The sequence below is a fragment of the Zonotrichia leucophrys genome, chromosome 3 (assembly GCF_028769735.1).
Source record: "Zonotrichia leucophrys gambelii isolate GWCS_2022_RI chromosome 3, RI_Zleu_2.0, whole genome shotgun sequence".
Lineage (NCBI taxonomy): Eukaryota > Metazoa > Chordata > Aves > Passeriformes > Passerellidae > Zonotrichia > Zonotrichia leucophrys.
Genome location: NC_088172.1, coordinates 66,935,341 through 66,961,727, shown reverse-complemented (window position 1 = coordinate 66,961,727; position 26,387 = coordinate 66,935,341). Strand labels below are relative to the sequence as shown.

General features: G+C 40.2%; 1 protein-coding gene across 4 annotated transcripts in view; it reads right to left on the bottom strand.

Annotated features, from left to right (window-relative positions):
- RPS6KA2 (ribosomal protein S6 kinase A2) overlaps positions 1-26,387 on the bottom strand; it is a 286,567-nt gene that overhangs the window by 224,125 nt on the left and 36,055 nt on the right. Inside the window, exon 1 of one of the 4 annotated variants that reach the window (XM_064708650.1) lies at positions 19,617-19,746. The exons of the other annotated variants lie outside the window; for them this stretch is intronic. Within the exon in view, the coding sequence (XP_064564720.1) occupies positions 19,617-19,685 (69 nt within the window). The 5' untranslated portion in view covers positions 19,686-19,746. Of the gene's footprint in view, positions 1-19,616; positions 19,747-26,387 lie in introns of those variants that run through there. 4 annotated transcript variants of the gene reach the window in all.

The window sequence follows — 26,387 nt, the reverse complement described above, 5'->3', positions numbered from 1 at the left end:
TAGAAATTTCACCACAAGCATTCTTCCCACATCTATAACATTACTTGGAGTTACAAGACAGAGCACCTTTTTCCTTTCTGCTTTCATATGCTGTTCATTGAGAACATGAGAGGAAAATTAAAGTCACTCATCTGTAAATACTGGTTCCCAAATCGGCTTGTAGGATTGAAGACCCAAGTTCTTAATTAAAGATATGCTGATACTGATCCTTACACAGTGATGCAGGGTGGGCGCGTGTAAAGCAATAGCAAGCAAAAGCATTGGCTTCCTTCTCTATTCACACCCTGCCTGGTGATATGTCCCTGAGAAAGGAGAGCTCCCAGGAAGCTACAAAAACAGCCACAACCTCAGCCCAATCCTCGCAACACCTTACAGATCCTCCTTCCTACCTTCCTTTTCATTTCCCCAAAAAGAACATTCATCCCCACTTCGGTCACCATGCCTTCTTTTTCCAGCTCAGTCCTCTGAAAACTGTTGCTGACATCTTTCCTTTGCACCCTTTCTTCCCACTTTTGTGTCTTTTGAGTGGATATTTAGTGTCAGCCACCTGTGTCTCTGATGGCCCTTCTGCCTTGTTTTCACTGTCTTTTCTCACTCCTCCTCTCTAACAGTCCATAAAATAATTTCTTTAAGCTGAAGCTGTTTCCATGAGAAGCACTGCTGCCAACAAGCCCAAAAGGAGAAGCCTCTCCTTTTACTCCCTGGCAAGCATGCAAGAGAGTTATTAGCCAGGTTTGAGGAGACCAGTTTGCTCAGCTGCACCAGGCCATGGTGCCCCATGCTGCCATAGAAACACCAGACAAAACCAGGAGCTGGGCATATTTTATTCAGCAGGCTGTTTGCATTTCACACCTCTGTCCACGAGCCTGGTTACTGATGCAGCCCTGCTAGCTCTGGAGCTATTTGAGGGGAACATCTGTTATGCTCTTTTAACTTCTCTCCTAAAGATCAGCACCAAACCACAGAGCAGCTTTGATATTCCCATACACGCACACACAGAGCATAGCAAGCAACTACTCCTCATTACTGCTGATACTGACTAGGCAGATGGATCAGATGTTAACATGAACATTAACAAGAGATTACTCTCCCCCTAGCATACCAGCAACAGCACACTGCTTCAGACCCAAGAACCCCATTTACCCTGATCACAAGTGAAACCAGAGTGCTGGAGTCTATCAGGAGAGAGTTGGTGAAGTGCTCATGACAGGCTGCTGCTGCCAAGTCACAAAAGGAGCCTGGGTAAAGTTTTCTTTAGGGACTATGACTGTATTTGCTTCCTAACTTTCTCCATGATGGCTGTAAGTTGAGATTTTATTACAACACTGAATCTGTACTCTACTGCAGAAAAAATGATCTGAAAACACCAATGTTCAACAGCATCCTGACACATTTTCCCATTTTATTTCTCTATCACCATGATCATGCAAAATTTTGACCAATATTAAAAGAAACCTTTCTATTCTGAATTCTGAACATGAAATACAGGAAGGACTTCACTTTCTATTTATTCCTTACAAATTTGTGTACATAGCAGACTGAAAAAGAAAATTTGGAAATGCTTTACTAATTTAGCTGGGTTTTTTTCTAGGTCTATCAATATAGACCAGTGTTAGTTGATTCAGGAACAAACTTCTCAGGCAGGAGGAGAAAACAGTACTAAAAGAGTCCTAACCTCTTTTCTTTACTGTCTTTTACATTAAGCAAATGCCTAGCCTTAATAATGGACATTTGGCCCCCCTTGCCTTAATCTCTCAGTCCTATATTACAAAATCACAGAATGGTTGAGGTTGGAAGGGATCTCTGGAGACCATCTATTCCAACTCCTCTGCTAAAACAGGTTCATCCAGAGCAGGTCACAGAGTATGTATCCAGCTGGGTTTTGAGTACTTCCAGAGAAAAGACCACAACTCCTCTGGGAAGTCTGTTCCAGTGCTCTGTCACCCTCAGAGTAAAGGTTTTCCCACGTATTCAGATAGAACATCCATTTTCTGTTTGTGCCCATATTGCTACTTGCCAAGATTAAACTGCAAGGTTTTCAGCACAGACTTGACAAACGTCAACTGCAGACCAGTAATTGTCATCTGGTTTTTAGTGGAACATTTATACATGAGGATTGAGGCACGCACCAGTCTTGGGTAACCAACTATATCACCTGCATCAATTGACTGCCTCCTCAGAAGCATTCAACAATGGGACATGGACAGTAAGTAGTCTCCTTCTGAGCTAGGGGAAATCACAGGTTTTGTTAGCCTGGACTTAAGTGGGCAGACACAACTGCACAACCATCTGAAGGACTCTTTGAATCAAGCAGATTGTTTTCTGCACTTGAATTTGTCTCTCTCACTATAGCCTGATACGAAGAGGGAGAACACAGCTGCAGCTTTTAGTAGGAAAACATTATTTTAAAAAACTCTTTGAACATAAAGTTAAATGTGGTAAATCAGAAAGCATTACAGGTGAGGAGAGTTAAACTTTCTCTTCCATCACACAGAAGGGCCAAGACCAAAATACAGTAAACATCTTACTTAGGTTTATCACTGTTTCTTCTGCAATTTCTTTTGCTTAACAGGTCTCTTAGAGCCATCTTCAGCTATTTTACAGATGTTTTGTGTCATTCAATGAATAATACACTCTTATTATAACCCCAAAAGATGGAATATTTCAGTGATACCTTCTGACACAATCTGAGGCACGAGAAAATCATCTGACTTCCAGGGAAAATAAAGGAGCTTCAAAAGTTCATTAGGTGATTTTCTGGCTTTCACGTTTTGTTGGGGTTTTTGTTTTGTTTTGTTTTTATTGTTTTGGTTTGGTGGGGGGAGGGTGTTCAGTTTTTGTCATTTTTTGTTGGTCTTGTTTCATTGGGTATTTGCAGGAAGAAGAGGGAGTGTTGTTTGTTCTGTTGTCCCCCTCCACCACTGCTATACATGTTCATCTACGGAAGGAAAGCTGTTTTCATAACTACCTTTTATCCCTGCAGTGCCCCTGAGCTGATAGTTTTTTCCCAGATAAATGAACATGTTTACAATTCCACTCTGCAAGATAATTCAGGCAAATCAATACTAGAGGTTGAATCTTCAGTATACAATAAACATACTCACAGTATTGCTTATGAATACATACACAGCACAGCAGGCACACAAGGCCATGGTATTTCACAGCTCTTCAAGCTGATATGCACTTGGACTTTCTAATGCCTTCATGAATAGCTCATTTTACCCTACACAGTCTGTACTTTCAATTGTTTTCTGTTAAACAAAAACAACTACTATTCCCTAAGCAAGAAGCATCAAAAATTATTTTTAGACTTTCTAGTCAGGTTTCTTTCTGCTTACAATAGTTATTAGTCTTGTATTAAGATGACTTTGTCTATTACCAGGGTCTGAAATGAGATAGAGTGGATGCCTTCTCACGCTAAGGAGTTGTTCTTTGAGGAGGAAGCAACAAAAGGAAAAGGGTACACATGGCTGCAAGATCTCCTTGATTTTCAGAACTCAACAACATATTCAGCTAAAGATTCCAGAAATAATCCCCTTGAGATAAAATTTAAACATGCATCCATTTTCTTTTTGAATAAAATGCTTAAGAAAATGCCAATGTCTCTAATGGTTGCCTTGGTCATTTCATGACATATGCAAATGTACCTTTATTTTCCAGACTTAGAGTTCTTATATTTGAGCAAGCAGCTAGGAAGACTATTTTTGGGGGTTTTTTTCCAACAGTTTTTTTTTCAACTTTTACCCTTGAGGAAGGAGAAAAACAATATGAATAATAAGAAGGGAGAAAGGGAAGGGAGAATAATAGGGAACAAGATCCTATAAACATCCAGCCATAAATAAGCAAAACTATTTGCTTGCTGTATCAGTCTTCCATGGTATTACAGAACCAACACCTTGCAGCTGATGCCTAAGAGCTCCATCAAATGAGTAACCTCATGCAAGAGCTTTGTTTTGAATATCTAGATTAATTTCCCATTTTGGTTGCTGGAGTGACTCACAAATATATTTCTATATGTATAATACAGAGGACAAAAACAGAATTTTAAAGAAATTTGGGATGAGAAAATATTCATATAGAAGATTTTTTTAATGCAAGTCTATCACCTGGTTTACAGAATCTCATTTCAAACAACATCAAGCAGTGGACTAAGAACAATAGAGAAACTTTCACTTAGCAAAGACATGTTAAGACTACTTTAAGAATTTTTTGTGTGGCAGTTTTTCAGAAGTGCAACATAATGGAGAGGGGAATAAATAATCTACCACAGAAAAAACAGACAAGGCAAGTCCAAATTATATAAAAAAAAATGTAAGTAAAAAGCCACAGTGAAGCCCATCCACATTCCCTTTTTTACCTAACTACAACAGTCAGAAAAGGGGGGAAGAAAAAATCATGTTGTCTAATTGTATGGCTGCTGCTAGTTTACGTCTCTGAAAGCAGAGCTGAGGAATACCCAAATCCTGAGATCTGTGAGCAAAGCAGGAAACTGCAACATAAAACTTAATGGCTAAACAAGAGAAAGCTAACTACAGTTCAAGCTAGAGGCATGCATTGCAGTTCACTGATAACTTCATACATCTATTGGATTCTAGTATTGTAATGCAGTAAAGTACTGCCAATCCTTTTTAAGCCTCTCTTATTGGATGGCTATAAAAGACATACTAAGATTTGCTTTTCCTTCAACTCTGCCTATTTCCCTTTATGTTTTAATGATTAAGTAAACATCCCTGATTTCAAGATAATCATAAAAACAAAGGGAAAAACCACACTTGTAAACTTCCATCTCCCAATCTAAATGAGCTACCCAGGCCACACAATTTTCTGAGCTGGTTTTTGAACATGACCTGGTGCCTACTTGAAAAGGGCTTTACTGCTTATTTTGGGAATAGCACAACTTTCACCAGCCTGCAAGCAGACCTGAAGGGAAATAATCTCCTTTGGAAAATAATTCCATTTCTACTCGGCCAGAAAGCTATTTTTCATATAAGGGCATGTCATGGTGCACTGACTTCACTCTAGTCAAAGGCTGAAATATTTGAAATTAACCCCCAAATTTATTAAAACGGAGAGGGTTATTCACATGAAACAAAATATATGACCTATGCTTCAAATCTTAGTTAACTATCTTCCCAATTCAACTCAGAAATGGTGCATCCTGGATTAAAGCTAGTAAAATAATCTTACATTTCTTTCACATCATCCACCCCAGCTTTGCCCTCTAGGGACTGTTTATCTTACAGGTCTTCCCAAGGTACCTACTGTGGGAGCTTGTGCCAAAGACCCATCCCACAAATCTGTACAGAGCATCATTGGAGATCTAATGTTGATCTCACATCCTATCATGACTCACTTCTATCAGTGCCTTTTGGAAACTAGTAGAGTCTTGCAAATACAGCTTACAGGACCAAAAAGCTTGAACAAGTTAGAAAACAATAAATCCTAGTTTATATGCAAAGTTCCAAATGCAATGTCGATAATTTCTGCTGGTTTTGATGGAACATTATTCTGCTTGGTGCAGGAGACCAGTTAGAGATTGAATGCAGCTAATACTAACCAGGGAGCTGTCAATGAGGATACTGCTCAGACATTTTTTAGGTTAAATTAGACAGTGCTGAGCCGATACAACTGCTAGTAAGAAATAGGTAAGTTATCTCTACACCTGCACAATTACAGTATAGATTTATTACTCTCTAGAAAACACAGTATATATATGCTTATATTCCCTCTAAGACCCACCCAGTTGGGTAGCCTGCATCAAGCCTAAGACAGGTGAGAAACAAGCCAAGTTATGCCTGCATGGAAATGTACAGGAACCTACCTTCATTGCATGACTCATACCTTCCTTTATATAGCAGCACCAGAAGTCATTGAGAAGAGATTTCTGCCAAGATTGCTGCTTTTACTTCCTGAGAGTTTGAAAACTGAACATGTGCATGTTTCACCCTTTTAAATATAATTTCTGAAGGTCAGCAATGACTGCTGAAAGACGACACTGCATCACTCTGGAAAACTACAAAGAAGGTGAAACACGTCAGTGCTACTGGTCCCAGTATGGCAAGGAAAAAATGCAGCTGCCTGTGTAAAAATACATATGGATTATACTTGCTACAGACACTTGATACCCATGTTCAAGGGGATGCATTAATTAACTGGGAGACCACCTTAATTAAAGCAGAAAGGTGAAGGCAGATCACACTGGCAAAAGAGTAAGAAAAATTAACATGGCCTGAATGGCATTCAGAATATTGAAACACTAATAACAGGAAGGATGACTTGTGCTTGCAGCAGAAGGTGCACAGCGTGTGTGCTTTGCTGTTAGCAACAGTACTGAATCCTGGATACAGACAAAACAAATGGGAAATCAATGCAAAGAATTCAGGGATTATGCCAGAGGACAAGAAACAACTTGAATATTCCACAAAGGAAGAAGCTAAAGCCTCATTTAGGTGCAGAAAAGGGAGCTCCATCTTTCAGAACAGCATCCCTTGGGGGTAATCCAAGGAGAAGGTACAATAGAGATGATACAAAAATCTCCATGCTCAGCCACTAGTTTTTCCTTAAGAAAAAATAAATTGAAACACTGGTAGTTTGAGATTCATTCTGGGAGTAATGTTTCCTCTTAAATCAGAGAAACGAGTTTTCCAAAAGAGTCTATGTCTTAAGCAAAAAGGAGTCAAGTTTTACCTGTCTCTGTGAGAAGGCTTCAGTACTGAATGAGTGCAGGAGAAAGTTGCTTCGACTTAGAGAGACAGATTTTGGCAAAACAAGAATTCTACAAAATCTGTGTTTGCTACACATCAAAAGAGCAACTCTTCATCAACCACAACACATGCAAGACTGAACCTAAACCATTCACAGGACCTGACATTCAACACATGTTGGAGGATGCTGCTGACATTGCATTCCCAAATTTTAGCTAGGGAAGATACCTGGAAAAGTAAGTTGAGAAAAAGGGGAACACTTCAAAACAACAAGAACTATTCTTTAACAGTTTTGTCCATAAATTTAATTTCATAAAAGCACAACCACCACTAGCCAAAAGATAAGGAGGTTTTGGTCCAGGATGCAAAAGCATTAAACCAAAATAGAACAAAGCTAGCAATGACACCACAATGACTAACTTGCACAGCTCATTATTCTTTCCTCTCTTTTGGTTTTCCACAAATATTATTTTAAAAAGCAAACAAACAAATAAAAGGTCAGCTTAACATTGCTTTATTACAATACCAGCAATTACCCTACTGTTTGCACATTTCCAAGTTTCTGAGTAAGCCCAAAGGCACCAATGATATTTAAGGCCCTGAGCCTTCAGACATGCTAAAAACTGGCATGACCAGACATAGTTATTGTTAAAAATTTCAACAGGAGTTGTACTGGATGAGAAATTTTGTGCAAGTAGCCATCCAGCTGCACCACAACTACAAGTAGTGTTTAAATGATTTTGCATATAATAGATAAAAAATGTCCTCAGGATCAATGTTTGAATTTCTTTATGTTGACACTGTTTTTCTCCACACATTATTTAGCTTGCATCTAGTTCTATAAATACCTGAATTTTAAGTGCAGGTGTGCAAAATGATTATGCTTGAACATCATGCAGCAGTTGAGTTTCTTGTCTTCTTCCCTTCTCAGTCTTCCCCATTTTATTCAACAAGTCCTGTAAGTCTTCAACAGGTCCAGATCAAGGTACAAATTCTGGTTCCTTTCTAATGGATGTATAGAACCAGGTATAATCAAAAAGATAGCTAAAGAAGGGCTACCATTAAGAATAGAAAGAAAAAGTTGAAGCCTCCATTAGCATAGTTCTGTAGCTTGAAAAATCTACTCAGGTGCCACATACAAAGGGCGAAGTATTGAAATGGTCACATATGTTGTACCAGGTACCAACAAACTCCTGAAAGACTTTCTGGCATGCCAAGAAAAGTAACAGAAAATGATCTGGATCAAGTCATAGCCAGTGAAAAGTGGAATATTGTGGCTCTGAAGGTTTCGTGTGATAAAATCCATCATTTACAACAATCATTGGATTAGCACAATACTGTAATCCTAAAGTTAAAAATAAAGTTATCAGAGGAGGAAGAGCAATTAAAAGGGCTCAAAGACAACTGAGAACATTTATACTGCCCTGGTATTAATGTAAATTCACTTCACTGGACTATGCTATTAGAACTTTATTTCTTTCTAAAGCTGAAGAACATTTGCTAAAAAGATCAAGATAAAGAAACATATGAAGTATAATATAGCAAAGCTCAGAGAAAAAGATCTTAAAAAGTCAGCCAAGAAGTAGAGCAATAAATTGAAGAGGATTAAAAAAACAATCAAGACCACATCACTAACTGCTTCTGAAGATTCCTGCAAAGGAAACTGCAGTTCTGCAAAGAAAACTTGCTCACACAAGGTAATAATTGTTTCTGAAACTGCTAATTCCTTCTCTTCTTTAAAACACACTATGAGCTTTGCAGGTCAACAACCTGAATGACAACTGAGCACAAAGGACTTGCAGGTACATTCTCTGACAGACAAATTTCCATGCAGGGAAAAGTACCAGTTTGGAACTACTGATGATAAAGTCATTTGTGAGAATGCTCTGATTTTCAGAACCAGAAACTGCTATTTATCATCATTATGCCTAGTTAAAACCAAGAATCTAGCATACTACCTGTGCAGAAAATAAGAACTCACTAATGCCAATACTGCCAGAACTTATGCAGAAATGTGCACTCCCCTGAACTAAAATATCTCTAATTCCTTAAAAGTTACACTTTTGGAGAAGAGTTTCTCTATTTCAAGAATCTTTTACACAAACATTGTTTTCTGCCTCACACTTCTCCTCCAGGGCTGCAGATTTCTCAGTCTTTTTAACATGACTTTTCTACTAAGACTTTCCAAGCCATAATACATTTTGTTGCTCTGAAAGGTGATACAAATGCAGTATACACATCAAACTCAAATAATAGGCTGCAGAAAGAAAAAGGGCGCAGAATAGGAGGGAGGAAAGTACATCAATTGTTTCATACTGACTTTGTCCCCAGAAAAGCTGCTGAGCTGTTCTTTGCAGACAAGTTCCACTCCTTTGCTGTACTTCCATGGCAAACACAGAAGCCCCACTGAATAAGGTGATTACTCCAGTCCGAGTCAGGTTCTTGAACACCAAGTCCGAGCATGTCCTGATGTCAAGTTCTGGTGCTTCACTGTGCTCCTTTCAAATGCCTCTTCATCACAAGTCCTCACAAATTCTCAGCGAATGTTTTGGAAGAGGACAGCGTAGGACTACTCAGCAACAGGAGAATTTAGAGGTACATCAGAAGTTAGGGCATGTACAGCACTCAGCCAAGCTACAGAACAGCAGGGCTTAAAAGCATAAGGAATGCTCTGGCCTTGGTATCCATAGAAGCTACAGAGGGGAACATCTCTTTATGGCTTAGAGCTATTCTAAAAGTGCCATGAGAGGTGAAGAATTAGGCCCAATGCACTGCAGGCAAAAGACAACAGCTTTGCTGAATTCTGTTCAGCATTTCTGCTATGAACTGGGCCTCAGAATCTTCTGCAACAAGCTGCAGTAACCGACCTGAGCACAACCACAATCAAGAGTCATTAAGAGAAATAAATCAAAAAAGGCTTCTCTTCACAGAGAGCCATATATCCATTCACAAAAACCCTTCAAAAAATAATGAAAGTTATGGAGAAATTCAACTTGGTATGAAAGTATGTCAGCTATTTTCCAGAGACACACCCAGTGACTACAGTACAGTGACAATGGCACCATATCACATGCACCAAGAAATCCACTTTTCCCATTTTTCTAACACACCAAAATCAAGTATACTGGGGAGAAGAACAACTCTTATCCAATGTTTCCCTGGTTTCTGTGCTTTCATCTGATATTACACACAGGTATGTGGAGAAGCTTTTCAGAAGGCAATTACAACCCACCACAGACTCAGAGGTATTTCATCCTACTGGGTAGCTGAGCAGACAGAGGCAGTAGCACTTTTCAGACTGCCAAGTCCTCGTCTCTTGCACATTTCTCTTGCTTGAGATGCAAAGCATATTCATAGCAGTAAAACCAGTATTGATTTCACTTTTAAAAACAAACACACATCTAGCTTTATGTGTATCTTTGCAGTAAAAGTTAACCAGCCAGTGGCCCTGGGGGTGGGCAGCAGGCAGCAGAGTGAAACCAAGAGTGACACACAGGGAGCTTCTTCCTGAAACTCAGAAGAAATGTTATTTAAAGGGTTTACACTGCTCTTGCATTTGCCCCAACACACAGGGTACAGGGACATATTTGAAGTCATGAGGTATTTCCCAAATGGAGCACCTGTGCTTGCCTCCAGCCAAAAGGAAAGGGTATTTCAGAGAAAACTTCCCCGAAATAACAGTGAATTGGTCATACAATCTCTTTAAGAGATGATGCACAAAGACCGGTATATTGATAAAGGAGAGAGAAATGTGTAAGAAAACAAAGGGGAGAGGAAGCTGCGACATACTGTACACCTCCACACGAATTTTAACTTTTGAATGCAGATTTCAAGAAATTGCTGTATTGAGCAAAAATCTGCCAGAAATACCAGAAAGCTTCATGTAAGAGAAGTGGTACATTTTCTGCACACTCAGCAGCAAGCCCTCAGGCAGTATTTCTAGCAAATAGTCTTCAAGGATATTACTACAATTCTGTGCTCCAGGGGAGAATGTCACTGCTGTGCAGGAAGGATTTGGTGGGAAACACATCATATTATTCTGATACACATCTATGTGAGGCAAAGTTTAGTGTATGTAAGTATGCGACACTACACAATTGTTTTTGTTGATTTTCTTGCATTTAATCTTACAGTGGAGTTTCAAGTAGTGTCTCTTTACCTCCCAATTCTTTAAACAAGTTAAACTACAAGACATACTTAAAAGACATATTAGGCTAGCAATAGCCAGGAAATTCACATCAATTTTACAAATCTCAATGGCCAATCCCCATTCTGCACATGCATGAGGTCCTGCTCTCCCCAGAACCTCTCCCAGTGGGGGCAATAGTGTGTCACAGCCAGGAGAGGTGCCCAGTGGAGCACAGCAAGGCGGGAAACAGGCTGGCAACACAGCCCAGGCAATGCTGCAAGCAAGGAACACGGAGCAGCTGTGGCAGGCTGAATGCAGAGATCACTTGGTAGCATTTAGCATCTCCAGGATTTTCCCCTGGCCAAAAGAGTTCATTTCTCAAAGCACTGCCAAGGTCTGTCTCACTAGATCACAAGCTTATTGAAGCATTAAGAGAGTGTTAAGCTCCACATAAGCAATTTTATAGGTCAACAGGTACATCTAGGAGATGGATGTTTGCTGGCATTTCCACAGGTCCTCTTGTATCACTGTTGTATTTTAGGGTTGGTTTTGTGGTTTTTTCTTTTTTTTTTTTTTTTTTTTTTTTTGTTACACTTGTTTCTCTCTTTGTTTGGGGTTTTTTTGTTTGTTTTTTAAGAGAAGCAAGAATAAAGCCTGCAGGGAATGATCATTAAAGAACCATGGATCAGCCTCATCCAGCCTTTGGACTAGGAAAGTACAGCTAATATTTTACTTCCTTGATTCATATCATAAATCTAGGAAGTTTTTATTATTATTAATCGATCTGTTGAACATACCTACTCCTATTCCATCCAAACCCCTCTTTAGGACCAGTGTGCCCATTTAAAAAGCAATCTATTTTTCCTCCACATCAAGTCCAAGAATAAAAAGTTTCTTGTCCACGTTCTACTCTTGTCTTTGTCCCCTATTGTTTCTAGGCCCTGAAATAATTGCTAGATCATGTGTAGCAAGTGACATACCAACACAACTCCACAAGGTTGCACAGATGCCCATTCACCACAAAAAATTCTTAACTGAATGAATTCTCAGCTCAAATGAATTCTCAATTCATTTTCAATCCAGTTACATAACCCATGGACAGCAGGAGCTGTCTCACTGGCATATTAGTGATATGTGTCAGTAGATATTTCTAAGCTATGCTCACAGACTTGAGCATGGCGTTGCTCAAGACACAGCTCGGGGGAGGAGGAAAGAGCAAAGACAGCGCTCAGGAGCTGGATTGCGTTGTGCCTCCGTGTTGTGGCTCCCAGAACGCCTCCACAAGCACCACCTCCTCTAGAATTTACTGACACACCTCCAGCAAAGAGCTATGCCTCAGCTGCTTCTATTTCTACCAACTCAGGTCTATTTAGACTGAAGTTTTTTGATGCCAGAATATTGCCTCAGGCTCAGTTCTTTTGCAAGCTTTCAAGCTTAACTAGTTCAGCTATTTCTGAGAATAAGGTGTTGCTTAGGACAAAAACAAACCATTCCTTGCTTCCCTCAAATAAAATACTCCTTTGGAACACTGAGACAAGTACAAAGGGCAGAAATATGTCAAGGATCTGTTCCATGAGGAAAAAAAAGAATAGAAGTATAAAGGTGAGCTCCCATTGTCATTTCAAAAGTGATCAAACTATTTAAATTCAGGAGTCTCTTATATTCAATCTTAGTATTCCTTTTATATAGTGATACAGCTTTTTGGCTGTAACATGCAAAAGCACGTGTAGTGTTTATACATGACTGAAAGCCTTATTAATATATCATTTGTCTTTATATTAGTTCCATGTATGTATGTTATATACATTATAATACCCAACTGTAGCCAGGCTAAACTCACAATGTTATTGCTTTCCTTATAAAACTCTTTGCCTTAACTTGAATAGAAATTCCCTCTTCTTTTGTGAACAGCTGCTTCATTCTTTGTTGACACCAAGAACTGAACAAGAACTTCAGCTACAAGAACTACATATTCAAAAACATTCTTGTCTTGTTGGTGTCTTGTGAAGTTTAGGACACTTGTACACTTCAGAAATCTTCTACTGCAACTTTTCACAATAAGCTAACAACAACACACAGTTGCATTTTCTGCCACTCAGTGCTACAAACACACGTGAACAAAAAAACTCAGCCTTAATTCCCACCAGTGCCACACAGACAAGTCCAAGACTTGTATTCTCATGGTGAAGTAGACAAGTCTTTCTAATTGACCATTAATGTTTCACACCAACAGTAAGAGATCCAAACTGCTTCTGCTTGCAACTTTTCTTTTTAAAGCCCAGCCAGAAATAATATGCAGATTTTCCTTCTTTCCTCTCCTCATAAAACACATGCTTCAGGAATTAGTTTGACAGTGATTTTTCTGTATATTGTGATTTCTTACTCAAAGTGATCATGCCTATCCATCACCTGTTGTGGGAACTGAGGACCTAGATTCCTTTAAATAATTACATATTTTCTAGAGCACAACTTTCAGCAAGGTTCTTTATAAAAACGTCTATGGACTTACAGCTAATAACTGCACGTTCAAAAGATTACAGTTATTCCTTAACAGAATTTTACATCTGGAAGACAATATAGCATTGCTGTCAGCTCTAGGCATAATCAAGGCATGCAGCTGCCTAGAGAAACAGGCCAGTGTATGCAGCAAAACAGTCCTTCCCCCTGCCCAACCCTGCCTATAGCATGGTCCCAGGCAGACACAGATGTTCCTGCAAAATGCAGGATAGGGATCACAGGGCAGCAGTTTGTTTCATATTTGCAGAAGTGACATAGGGAGCGCTCTCCAACCTGTTCCATCCCTCAAGTCTTTCAGGAGCTGCAGCAACAAGCCAAGACTGCTTCTGCAAAGCTCTGCCCCTGACCTGGTGTCCCAGCTCCAACCTGTTCTTCTCCCTTTACCATGTTGTCATGGTTTGAGCCTGGCACAGAGCCAGTGCCCCCATGAAAATGCCCCACCCTGGTGTCTGCTGTGAGATGTGACCAGGAATAAGCAAAACAGGCTCCAACTTAAACATAAATAACACTTTATTACCTAAAACTACAGGAAAAAAAAAATAGGAAAGACTATAAGGAAAAGAAAAAAAAATTGAAAACCTTACAAAAACCACTTTTCCTCCTCCCCACTCCCTGACTTTCCCAATCCAATACATTCTCTCAAAACAACTGCTCAGCCTTGGCCCCACACATTAGTATACTCAAACTGCAGTTCATGGAGAGGAAAAGGAGTCCTTCTTGTTCCATAGGCTTCTCGTGGAGACACACTGAGACCCTCGTGTGCTTCCCTGTCACTCCGGCACCGCCCGGAAAGTCCATTTGCCGCTTGTGACATGTTCCTTCCATGCTCAGTGCTCTCACCACCGAGACATGGATCAGAGCTGCTTTTAGGGTGGTCTTTCAAGGATGCCTTGTCTCACTCCAAAAAGGCACAGTCTCTGCTTTTGGGACAACTGTCCCCCCCATATATTTCCAACCCCCTGGGGCCGGGGGGTCCTCACAAATGAACCCTCCTGGTTTTGAGGCACTGCCTCCCCCTAAATGCAGTCTGTGTCACAGGAACAACTGAGTCCATGGCTACAAGAACAAGTCCAGCCAAAAGGCCACTCCAAATCATCTCTCCCCATCCAATCATCTCCACAATCTCCGGGTCAAAGTCCTTATCTCTCATCTCCCTTCTTATTCAGCTTCGAGGAGGATTAGCATTTTTGTAAGGCCCCAATCATGCAAGAAAGGGTTAAAAGTTTTCAGTCTCTGTCTGTCGGACGGCTCCCACGCACGCTGCCCACACGCTGCCGCTGCGGCCGGGCAGTCCTCCTCCCCCTTCTCGCTGGCTGCTCTCCTGCTCTCCTGGGGGGGGGGGAAGAGGGGGGGGGGGGGGGGGGTGGCTGGCTGCCCGATGTCTCTTGGGGCTCCCCCACCCTTCCATCCTCGAAGCCCCCTCAACACCATCTCTGTCCAGGCCCCCAGGCCTCACCGCATGGCTGGCCCCTCCCCCGCCCAGCAGCAGCGGGCCGGGCGAGGGAGAGAGGTCTGAACTCCTCGGCCGCGATGTCCAAAAAGAGGAAGTGCCAGGGCAGTGCCCTGCTTTTAACCCCTGTGTATTCTCGGAGGTGTGTCCAAACCCCACTGGCTACACCAGGTGTCAGTATGAAACCCAAAACCTTCATTGGTTTGACCACAGCTTCCCAGAATTCCCAACTTCTTCCTGGTCAAACCATGACACATGTGGAGAAAGATGCCTGGCTTGACCAGCCTTAGATCTTCATACTCAGAGACAACAGTCATCGTCAAAACCCACCCAGCAGCCTTGCTGGCCCCAGACTACAACAGCTCTTGGCAGCTTAGCAGTCTGAGGCATTGTAATTTGAGTGTGACAAAAAGAATCCTTTCCCATATCTGGCTTCAAAAGCATCCCTACAACTGCCAGAAGTAATTTTGCTTGGCTGTCTGAGTCCTAACAGTAGTAAAATGAAGATTCATTAGCATGTACTCACAAGACAAAGCAATATCAATGGAGGTCACGGTGTGCCAACCTCATGAACAAACCAAAGCCCTCATGAATCAAACACCTCAGGTCCTTGCAGCCTAAGCCAAGAAGGCTACCTCCAGCTGAGGCAGCCTGTACCTTCTCTGGACCAGATACCAGAAACCCATTACACACACACACACCCCCCCTATTAGTGAGTTGTACGCAAAACAGAGCATAAGAGAAACCCTACACACTCATTTGAAACAGCTCCTCAAGTAAATTCTTGTGCCTTCTATGCTCTCCAACATATTTGGGAGATCTCAAATATGATGAGATCTCTATCTCCCCCTTTCTCTGTAACATTGTCCCAGTCATGACAGAGGCAGGCTATTTGCCAGATCAGGCATATTTCCCAACCTCAACACACAGGTCCTGCAGCAATCACACAGTAATATATGAGTCAGTTAAACTGACTAGAATTCCCCACATTCCCACAAGAGTTTACCCTGTACTGAACAACGTCATCACTGAGGACAGGAACCGTGACCCTGAATACTACAGGTGGCGTCCATGCAGGATGGGGGAGAGACCTTGAAAACCCTTCCATTATGAGGGGTTCAAGCCCTCCACCCAAGCTGGACAGGCATCATCACCAAGATACAGCAGTTCCCTCAGGCTGACTGGGTCCTTGGGAACACAACAGATAAGCATGCAACATGACAAACAGCTAATTTTATAGACATGTATGAAATATATTGTTCTACATAAAATACAAACAAATACCAGAAACAAAAACCACAAAATACCTTGCCCATGTGTATGATTCTCCCATGTGAGAATGCACAGAGAGACATTTAACAGGTCCGTGCTGTCAGATTCTTTGGGTGCTAGGCATCTTTTCATTCTGCTGTCCTTTGCATCAGTGACTCAGTCACATATTCTCTAAGGACAGAAACTTCTATTGGTGGCAATGGGGAAAAGGCAGAGGCATTTATCACGAGCTACAACAGAGCAATATTCTGCCAATACTGCAGTCATTACCAAATTGTTTTTCACAACGCTGAAAAAAAATTAAAGGTCCTCCTTTTTAATGCTACAAAGAACATACGCATTTCCGTAAATCATGCAATCAGTATTTACAGCACCAGATCCCTGTAAACGAATGCATCTGCTGAAGTCTTAATTTGTTTTCCTTGAGTGCTTCTCTCTTATTTGGTGACATTACATCTTGTTCTTAAACAAGGAAACTCTAAGCTACCATTTTTAATAAAAGCTATTTTTTCCTGTCAGAATGCTGTTCAAAATGGTTTTTGCTAGCTTTTTATTTTCATGCTGGCTCAGTTACTGAATTATAATTTATTCCAAGCAACTGTTTTCAGATCAACTCCTTAAACAGTTTTGGTGATACTGTATTTTCTATGCATATCAATTATGTAAAGCATACTAATTCAATGATAAACCACTACAGGAGGAACACCTCTGTGTGAAACATGATTGTTTCACACAAAGCTTTCAGAAGAAACTGAGCAGCTCAGTTAAGTTTACATGGAAATGTAATTTACAATTTACTCTTACATGTTAAGCAGCTGCCCTTTCTTTGGAAGGACAGCTGTTATTTCAAGGATCAGTAGGCAACAAGGATGTTAAATGTTTTCTTCATGACTAATTTTTTCTGGTTCTGAAAAAACTTCTTTTAGGAACCACGGTGTGATTTTGGGAGCTTGAAATGTGTCCTTTTTCATTCACTCTCCAGGGCAAAGTCATATTTTCAACACAGCCATTGAAGACCCAACTCTGAAACCACCCCTTGTGTATTCAAGAAGAATCATTCACTTGTCTAAGAGCTGCTCATGCCTACACAAACAGCAAGCTGAATAGTATCTGATAAGGTGTTTGACTGCTGCTTCAGTATATAATACTGAAGAGTAAGCTCTGAAGATGTTCACTGCAATAATCCAAATCAATGTCATTCTTCAGTAGATACTTTTTCCCCAGAAAATACAGGACTGTGCCTAATTCTGATCTATTTATATTAAGAAACTTGTCAATTTGGGGAACTCTTCCATATGCAAAATTAAGAGCATGTTATTTCAGCTACTTAATTGCACCAACATCTAAACAATATTCACGTAGGCTAGCCATCAGGTAGATGTTATACTCAAAAAGCAAGAAGGGAGCTATGGATCCTGTCAAAACTTGTTTCAAAAATATTGCAGTGAAAGTGGCCGCATTAAAGAGATATCATTAGCTGAACTCTGTATTTATCACAGCAACACCCCTCAGAAAACATCCATAAGTTCTTCCCAGTCACCATGCAAAGACTTAGCTCACCTAATTCACCTTCTAGTTATTGGAGATTACTTTTTCTAACCACAGCCCTACAACCTCACTAAAGAATAAGAGAAACAAAATTCTCTATACTAACTAGCTATGGTATATTCAGGCACTCTAGGATGATATGGGTTGTTGATTCCTGTGATTCAAATGACGGCATAGGACAGAAATTTGGTGCAGTCATAATAAGTTCATGCACTCACTTGAGCACAAAGTATGCACACATGATTTAGGGCACCACTTGTTCTGTGGTGCCTCCCTTTCCCAGCATCTAAAAAAAGGCCTCCCCAAACTGAACCTGTGCATAACTCTTGGAAGGGTTACAGATGTTTTCCACAATTTTCTTTTGCACATTATCACAAATAAAACCAGGTTGTTTAAAATACTTCATGTTACCTCCAGAGAAATACCAGGAACCATCAACACAGATGAGTACATGAATGATACATGATTTCTGCTGTGTGGGACCATACAGACATCCTTTTGAGAGAGCAAGTTGCTACAGGACTCCAGAGACTATCAATAACCTACTGTTAATATCATGTTAACTTACACTCATCACCACCTTGGCTGTACCCACCTCCACTTTGTCACTTCAGACTAGTAGCTCAGTTAAATTTCTGATAGCGACTTTGAAATCCAGTATAATTCTTCTCTCTTGCACTTTAATTCACTTTAACTGCCTGCGTGTTTTCAGTCCTATATTCACGAGTATAACATAAACCCCACCATTGTTAATATATACCAGTGAAACTACAGCCATTCGATCAGATGTGCCATCATTAAGGCATATATAAACTAGCAAATGGCAAAATTCTTCTTAGGCAGCATAGGAAACCCTAAAAGGACAGTTCAACAGCACAACGGTGATATCAACATTTAAATACTAAAAATTTACTCCAGAGAAAAAGGTAGAACCAACCATCTGCATCTGTGAATGAGCCAAAAATCAGTGAGCCGTGTGCCAGATCTAACTTGCAGTGAAATTCAACTGTCTTCTCTTGTGCCCTTTTAAAACTGTTTTAATTAGTATACAACCAAGTTGAGTATTTAATTTTGAAGAACCATATTGCAGACATTAGTATGAAATACCATATAGGTTAAATTATACAGAATGGTAAAAATACAAAATTCCAATTGACTACAACTGCAAATGTCCTGCTTGAAAATTGAGATGCTCTACAGAATAAAGAGACTGCACTTCTAATCAACCACTAATAAACCCTGGGCATAAGAAGCCAAGATGAGAAGGAGGGGGAGGGAAAAATACCCCACTATGTTTTCAAAACCTATGGGATAAATCCTTGTATGCTGAGAACACAAGATCCAGATAATGCAGACATTAAAATTAAAGAATGGTATTTCAGACAGCTAATAGCACAGCATTCAATACCTAGCTAGGTAAAGTGCTTTTCAGAAACATCTGATCTAGGGATAGCTTTAAACCCAGTTTAAACTCAGTTTTAAGTAGAGTCCCACCTGAAAGTATGCAGTTTTCTGTTAGATTTACCAATATCTCTAGTGATTTCTGTGAATATATTTGAAAATAGTGGAAATATACAGCCTACACTTAACATATACGTATATCTTGTATTACCAATTTTTTTTAATGAAAGCTAGTCAATGAGCAGCATTCTGTCTTGTACACCGCAAAAACTTAGCACTAAATGGCTTGGCAGATTCAGAATATACAGAGTCAAGGAGCAGTGCTAAAAGCCAGCATAATACAACAGGGTGACAAGAGCTGTAAACGGTATCTGTAACCAAACTAACCCCTGCAGCATGCTGCTGAAGTCTGCTTTTGATGGATATTAATTGTGTCCCAGACCACAAGCCAAGAATAACATTACATTGAGAGAACAGTTTGAGGCATTTCAGTACAAAGAAACCACAAAGCTAACAGCACAAAAACAATGCAATTATCAAACTTTGTCTCCAACCTAACTAAAGCAAGCAAGCAAACAAAAAAGATGCACTTTACCTTTTTAAGGAAAAATTTCTGAAATTTCCTGTGAGGCAGCTTTATCATCTTTTTTTCACCATCCAGCATACAGGTCAGGCAGTGCAAGTCCTTGAGCCATTCTGCAGGGGCTTGACACCTTTTGCCTCCTCTGTTAACTCGCTGCAGTCAGCTTAGCCCAATGCGTCACCAAACACCAGCCCAGCCCCAAAACAGATTAAAAGGCAAGAGCCAGGCTGGATCTCATTTTTGAAGCAAGCTCTAATACAGACACTCCATCTCCAGCTGAATACTTCAGCTGTGTTGACAGCACAAGGAGTAAGAGAACAGGCTTGAGGTCTGAATTGCCCCCTAAAAAAAAACCACTGCAAAGTTAAAGAAGGTGCTTATACAGGGGCAAGAATTTGCAAGATGAAAGACACACAGAGATGCTCAGTATCCCACTGATCCTTTCAAATCCCATGCTACAGAAGAAACTCAGTGTCCAGGACTCTGAACACGACCCAGCACTGCCTGCTGAGTGCAGCTTGTCACTGTGCACCTGTTAATTAAGCACACTGTATGTGATTCAGCCAAGCACAGGAAAGAGCCTGTCATTTGTGTTCTCTTCAAATCATTGGAAGACTTATTTCCTCTGAATAGTTTTCCGAAAAAACTCTACACAGAGAGATTGCACACAAAGATGTTATGTACAGATACACATGGAGGTATTTATAGAGCACATCAATGCTGAGTTTGATTTAATACCATAGGAACCAGCAATTGTGGGCATTGCTGCCTTCCCTTTGGGAATTTGCAACTAAAGCTCAGCTTCAGGTTTGGAAGCACAGGGCTCAGCAGCACACTAGCAATGCTGCCTAATTCCTGGGACACTGCTGTCCTACAACAGCAAGTGCTCTAGGGTGATCTGATCTCAGACACTGCGCCCACTCCCAGTTATGCCAATGGGATAATCCCTATGTTCAAGAATTAAGCACATGCTGAAGCAGCTAGTTTAATCAGTTTAAAAAAATCATTCCATGATCAAGCTACTCCCTGATTAGTGTTTGAAGAGCCAGTTTGTGTAAGAATACACAGAAATGTATTATGAGAAGAACTTCTTCCAAACGTTACCAGTAGCTCCCAAATCTCCATCTCCTATTTTTATACTATAAATATTACTTCACACAAGCTTCAAATCTCTAATAGTACATCTCCAACTGTATCATTTTTCTGCTATTTGCATAATTTTCTTACCACAAGGACTGCGTTTGTTCTTTGGTCCTCTCACTGCCCATTCTGTAGGAGCTTCAGTATCACAAGCCCTACCAAATGTCACTGCAAATTCTCACTCCAACAAAGTGCTTAACCTCCAGCAAGGGGCAAGGTCTGAGGCAAACCAAGAAAAAAGGAGGTTTAAGAGAGCTCAGCATACACTTAGCTCCAGAAGTTTGCATTTAAGGCAAGGCCAAATGTTGCGGGTAAATGACAACTGCAGTAAAATGCAGAACCAAACTCTGAGGACCAGTGTCACTATGCACCCCAAGTCCAGCTGGAGAGGCAGCACACTGAAAATGCCACAGAACAGAAGCGCAACATATGTCAAAACATCAGTCAGGGGAAAGACAGAGACCCAGGACAATTACTGTGATAAACCAACAGCTGAAGATAGGCAGTAGACCTAGTATTTAGATTATTCTGATCTTCGAGCTTTCAAACTGATGGAGAATTCCAGACTTGTTTTCTGAGAAGCATCCTGCACCATTAGGATTTTTATCAAAACAACATGGAGAAGATAATTCCAAATCCGATTTCAAGAAATTGTTCCAAAACTGACAACTGGGGAACACAAGAAGCAAGACAAGAGGTAATTATTTGGTGCGTTATATGTTTGAAGCCTTTGGGATCAATTTTAATAAAAGTTAGAAAAAACATTTCTTGGAAAATTCTCACTGGATACTGTGTAAGGTAGAAAAGAATTCAAGATCCTGGTACAAAAGGGATGGTGAACACACCATAAAACCCACCTGGATGCATGTAGCAGAAATATTATAGTATATCTAATATACTATATAGCCCCTATCATCTTTCTCTGCTGCAAATGGGCAAGTTTCATTTTGAAAACTGAAGCCTTGCAAGTTTAAAAAACCCTGTGATGTTGGGGTATGCATTACCAAGAAGCATATTACTTTTAAAACTAACAAGTCTTAGTCCAGATCACCAGGGCCTCCATAATTTCTCAGGATTTGAACATCTATCAAAGAGATTCCCCAGAGCCAAACTGCAGTGACTTAGAATTTCATTTTTCCTATTGTAATTATTCGGCTGCATTTTCATTTCTTCATTCACATGCACTAAAGTTGCAAGGTTTTCCTATATAAGAGCAAATAAAGATACTTTGAAGAAGTCTTGAATTCAAGACTTCCTTCCTTTGAGACAACACATAATCATCCCAGACTCTACATTCATCTTGCTCTTTAAAGTTGAGCTCAAGCTAATTTAGATTTTAAATTTAGATTTAAGCCGAAAATACCACAAAGACACTTCCATGGCTTCTAATACATAACCAGATTTTGGAAAAAATCTGTGTTACAGCAAAGGTCAAAGGTAGACTTTCAGCTGCAGTTATGAATTGCTGTGGTTTCATTGTTTGCATTGCTTAGTGTTTCTTGAAAATTGAGAAAAACACTGAGGACTGAAGACACACCTTCAGCATTATTTTTAGGTATTTATCTATGTCTGGATGTCAGAATAGATTCTGAATTCTGTCACGGTTACTATGGTAGATAATTGCTTTTTGTTAAATCTGACAGCGAACAGATGTAACGCATACAGTCCCTGCTTATCCACAATCCTCTCAGCTAAAGCAACATTTCACATGCAAACAAGTCCTCCAAACTCCATGTGCACAAACACCTTTCCTTCCAGACACAGCTACCTGCCCTTTTCAAGTCAGTGTGCTGTTCTATGTTATACAGGCTTTGATGGGCAATTTAAATGAAATATTCTTCATTAATTGATGAATGCTTACCTCATCCTTCTGATCTAACCAAGAAAAGGAACACCATTTTTCAAATTTTTGTTGCTGTTTATTTCTTTTTGTTTAGGAGCTACACAGTTCTTAGCAGGCCTGCTCCCATCTAATACCAATTCTCACTAATATTAGAAAGATGGCATTAGCATCCCAAGGGAGCCTATCCATAAGCAAATTCTTTAAGACTGAAGGAATAAAACATCCTGTGGCTACATTTAGATCTTCATAGAAAACATATGTACAACGTTTTCTATTAAGGAACAATATAACTCAGAATTTTCTTTCAATACAGTATTACTCTTGACTGGAGCCAGTATTAAAGAGTTCCATACAAATGTAGGTGGTATTAAATACTCTTTTCTACACCCACTGAAGTTACCTTTCCTTAGTAACTCAAATCTGAAAAGCTAAAATACCTTACTGCTTTAACTCACATGGATTAAAAAGAATAAGAAGCACAATGTGAAAAAAATAAGTGATTTTATCAGCAATTCTAACTAAATATTAGTCCTATAACTGACCGGTTTCCATTTTACCTCCTGTTTTGATTTACAAATTCAGACTTAGAAAACACCAGGAGAATTGTTTAAGATTAGTTAGTTTCTGCATACTCAAAAATCAATACTGCCATTTCTGTCAGCTTTTCCCCATCAATTATTCGAAGTCATTACATAGAGAAGTGATTTCTTTTTTCCTTTTTGATGCAGAAAGGATTTCTCCACACAACTAGCTAATGCAAATTTGTTTAAGCTTCCTGGGGCTGCACAGCAAATGACTGATCCAACTCTCTTACAGATCATTGGTAACTTAGATCAAGAAAGATTCCAAGTGAATCTTTCCAAGCGAATTCCAACACTTTTTCCCCCCAAACCTAAAAATAACTAAGCATATTTGATCAGAAAGTTTGGGTTACAGAAAAAAATTTTTCTTTCTCCTCCCACTCCTCAAAAGCCTAAAGGTATGATCATATCATCTTCTTTTTGGTCCTGATACACCAACCCCATCTCCTCAAGAGCCACGCTGAGGGATAAACAAGGAGTTCCTGTGGTCTGGGCAGCTCTGAGCACATGAGAGGCAGTCAAAAGCACTGACCTTGGGAAACAGGACTCCACTCCCTTGTGAAAATAAGTGGTGCCAAAACCCACAGCAGTTTAGGCTTGGAAGTGCCCACTTCAGGCAGCAGCAAGAGTGCCTGATTTTCCCCTCTTGTTCCAATTAGCAAACATCAGTGCCTGGCAGATCCTGCTCAAGCCTTTAAAACAACTCTCATGTAAACCCCTCTCCCCTGACACCTTCCCCAACACCCAGGCAGTTTCCTGGGGGACTGATACCAAGGACTACTGCAATAAAAGCAAGGAATTTGTTTCTCCACAGAACCTGCTTTGTCTCCTTGCTGCGTGAAGAATTCATGAATTACCCTTTGAGACGCTCTCAATGAGAAAATGACTGCCTCACCTTTATACCAGAAACAAACAACAGTTCTCTGCAATTAAAAACAGAAAGAAGATACATGAATACATCACAGCTCAGAAGGATCTAGATGTAGGAGTAACTAAATGAGAAAGGAGGACAATGTTTAAGAAAAGAGGTGTATTTTATTTCCTGAAACTTACTGTAGCACAAAGCTTAAGGAGATTTATGGCCAAAGTTTTTAAGGGATTAATTTCAAGTTCTACTGTGAATTTGGATACTGTGATCAAGGTCAAATCAAGATTTTCCTTTATTATACTTCTATGAGGGTAAAACAGCATTTTCTCTAAATCTTTATAATAAATGCAAGCCACCTTCAAGTTGATTTCTGTTCAGAACCCTTTTTAAGCAACATCAGTACACAGCAGCTATTAAAGGTTAACTTAGTCTTTTGCAAATCTTTCCAAGAGTCAAGATTTTTTAATTTGTTTATGTTTTTTTTTGGAGGGGAGGAATATTTCACACAAGCATCCATACTCTTTTTTCCCCCTCCTCATCAGATAAAAATCAGATTATCCTAAAAAGGGGCATTACGGCCCTGCTGAGATTTTGATCTGCTTTGAACCAAGTTCAAATGCAGAGTCTACACTGTGCACCTGGTTACAAAGAACTCACATTAGTTAAAATATGAGATCACCCTCCCTTATTTCCACCACAGCCAAGGCCTATGCTCAAGTTTGGAAGAAGAGATAAGGGCACCTCTGCATTGGTGAGAAGGCAGGTGACAGGGTTAAGGAGACTAGCAGAGGGAAATATCCATGTCCATACACATGCAGCTCTGCTCAGTCTCCCTATAATTTCACCTACACACAACTAGAAACATCCCTGCTGGAGGCAGAACAAAGGGATGGAAGTTATGAACACAGCAACAGGACAACAAAAGGCTGTAGGCACAAATAAGATCATGCTTCTCTACATGCAGTTTACTTGATTACCAAAAGCCACACATGGTCAAAGGTGATTGTAAGGTCAATCTCTGCCACATTTTACTCTTCAGTTTCTACTGTGTTGATCAATGGAAACAAAGAAGGGAAATTACAAGTTCTGACTGCATTTTCAGTATATTCTAGTGCAGTAATTTGCTCTCATTTCATAACTGCCACTAAATGACCCATAGTGATCAAACACCTCCACTGATGAGGTGAGGTTTGTAACATCACACAAAGTTGAAATTACTTACATTTGGAAACCTAATCCAGGTCACCTAATAAATGCTGTTTTCATCAGAGAGCCCTTCAGCAGAATTGTCAGAGACTTGTTCCTCTAAATGAAGGTCTACACTTCCAATTATGCCTGAGTCAAGACGTATCAAAATGTGGGATCAGATGACAGGTCATGAAGCTCTAGTGTGATTTAGGCATCTCAACACTAACAGCCGTGCTGTGAGAGCTCAGTCTTGACAGCACCCTAAATTTTCAACCTGAAATTGAAACCAGAGTTTCTTTTTAAGGGTCCAGCGTGAATCATGGGACAACATTTCAGAGAAGGACCCTCAGAGAAGTCACTCATGGACAAGGTTACATGCCTATCAAGCTTTCAAAGCAATTTAATTTCTGAGAAGTACAAACCTTGCAAATACTTGCACTTAGGACCCTGACATTTAAAGAATTACCTCTGAACAGAAACAAGTTACATCTTCTCACATATAGGAAGAGCATCAAGGAAGCAGCTGACATTTTAGAGGAGTTTTGCTCCTCACCCTCAATGAAGAGTCCCTAGCAAAGGTCCAGTTGCCGCTCAGGCAGCAAAACAAGCAGCTGCACATTCCAGAGGGGGCTGCATGCAGATGGCTGAGCTCTGCCACATTTAAAGCTCAGATGTACCCTTGATGAGCTCTGCTCTCCTGATGACCCAGCTCTGCAGTATCACACACTGTGTGGTTCTGCAGTTACTCTTTATCAAGCCTGTGATGCACCATATCCACGAGATAAGCACCACAGACTAGTTAGCAGAATCGCTCTGAGCACTGGGAACATGCAAAGGACTCAATGATCTCTTGACAAGCAGGTTTTTGGTATGTTTGGTGGGGGTGGTTGGGGGTTTATTTTGACTCCTACCTTTGTCTTTTCCCTCTCTTTTTAAGTTTAGGATCACTATTCAGTATGATATAATCTCTCTCTAGGCAGAGGTTTCTTTGACAAACAATGGAGACTGTAATTCAGCAACCTAGAGCAATTTAAAGCATTATTTCTGTCTACAGATGACACTTAAATTCCAATTTGGGGAACCCTGATAGTTAATTTCCATCACAATCTTATGTACAGAGCTAACCTTCCAGCAACAAAAATGTTAAATCTGGCATTTTCAGC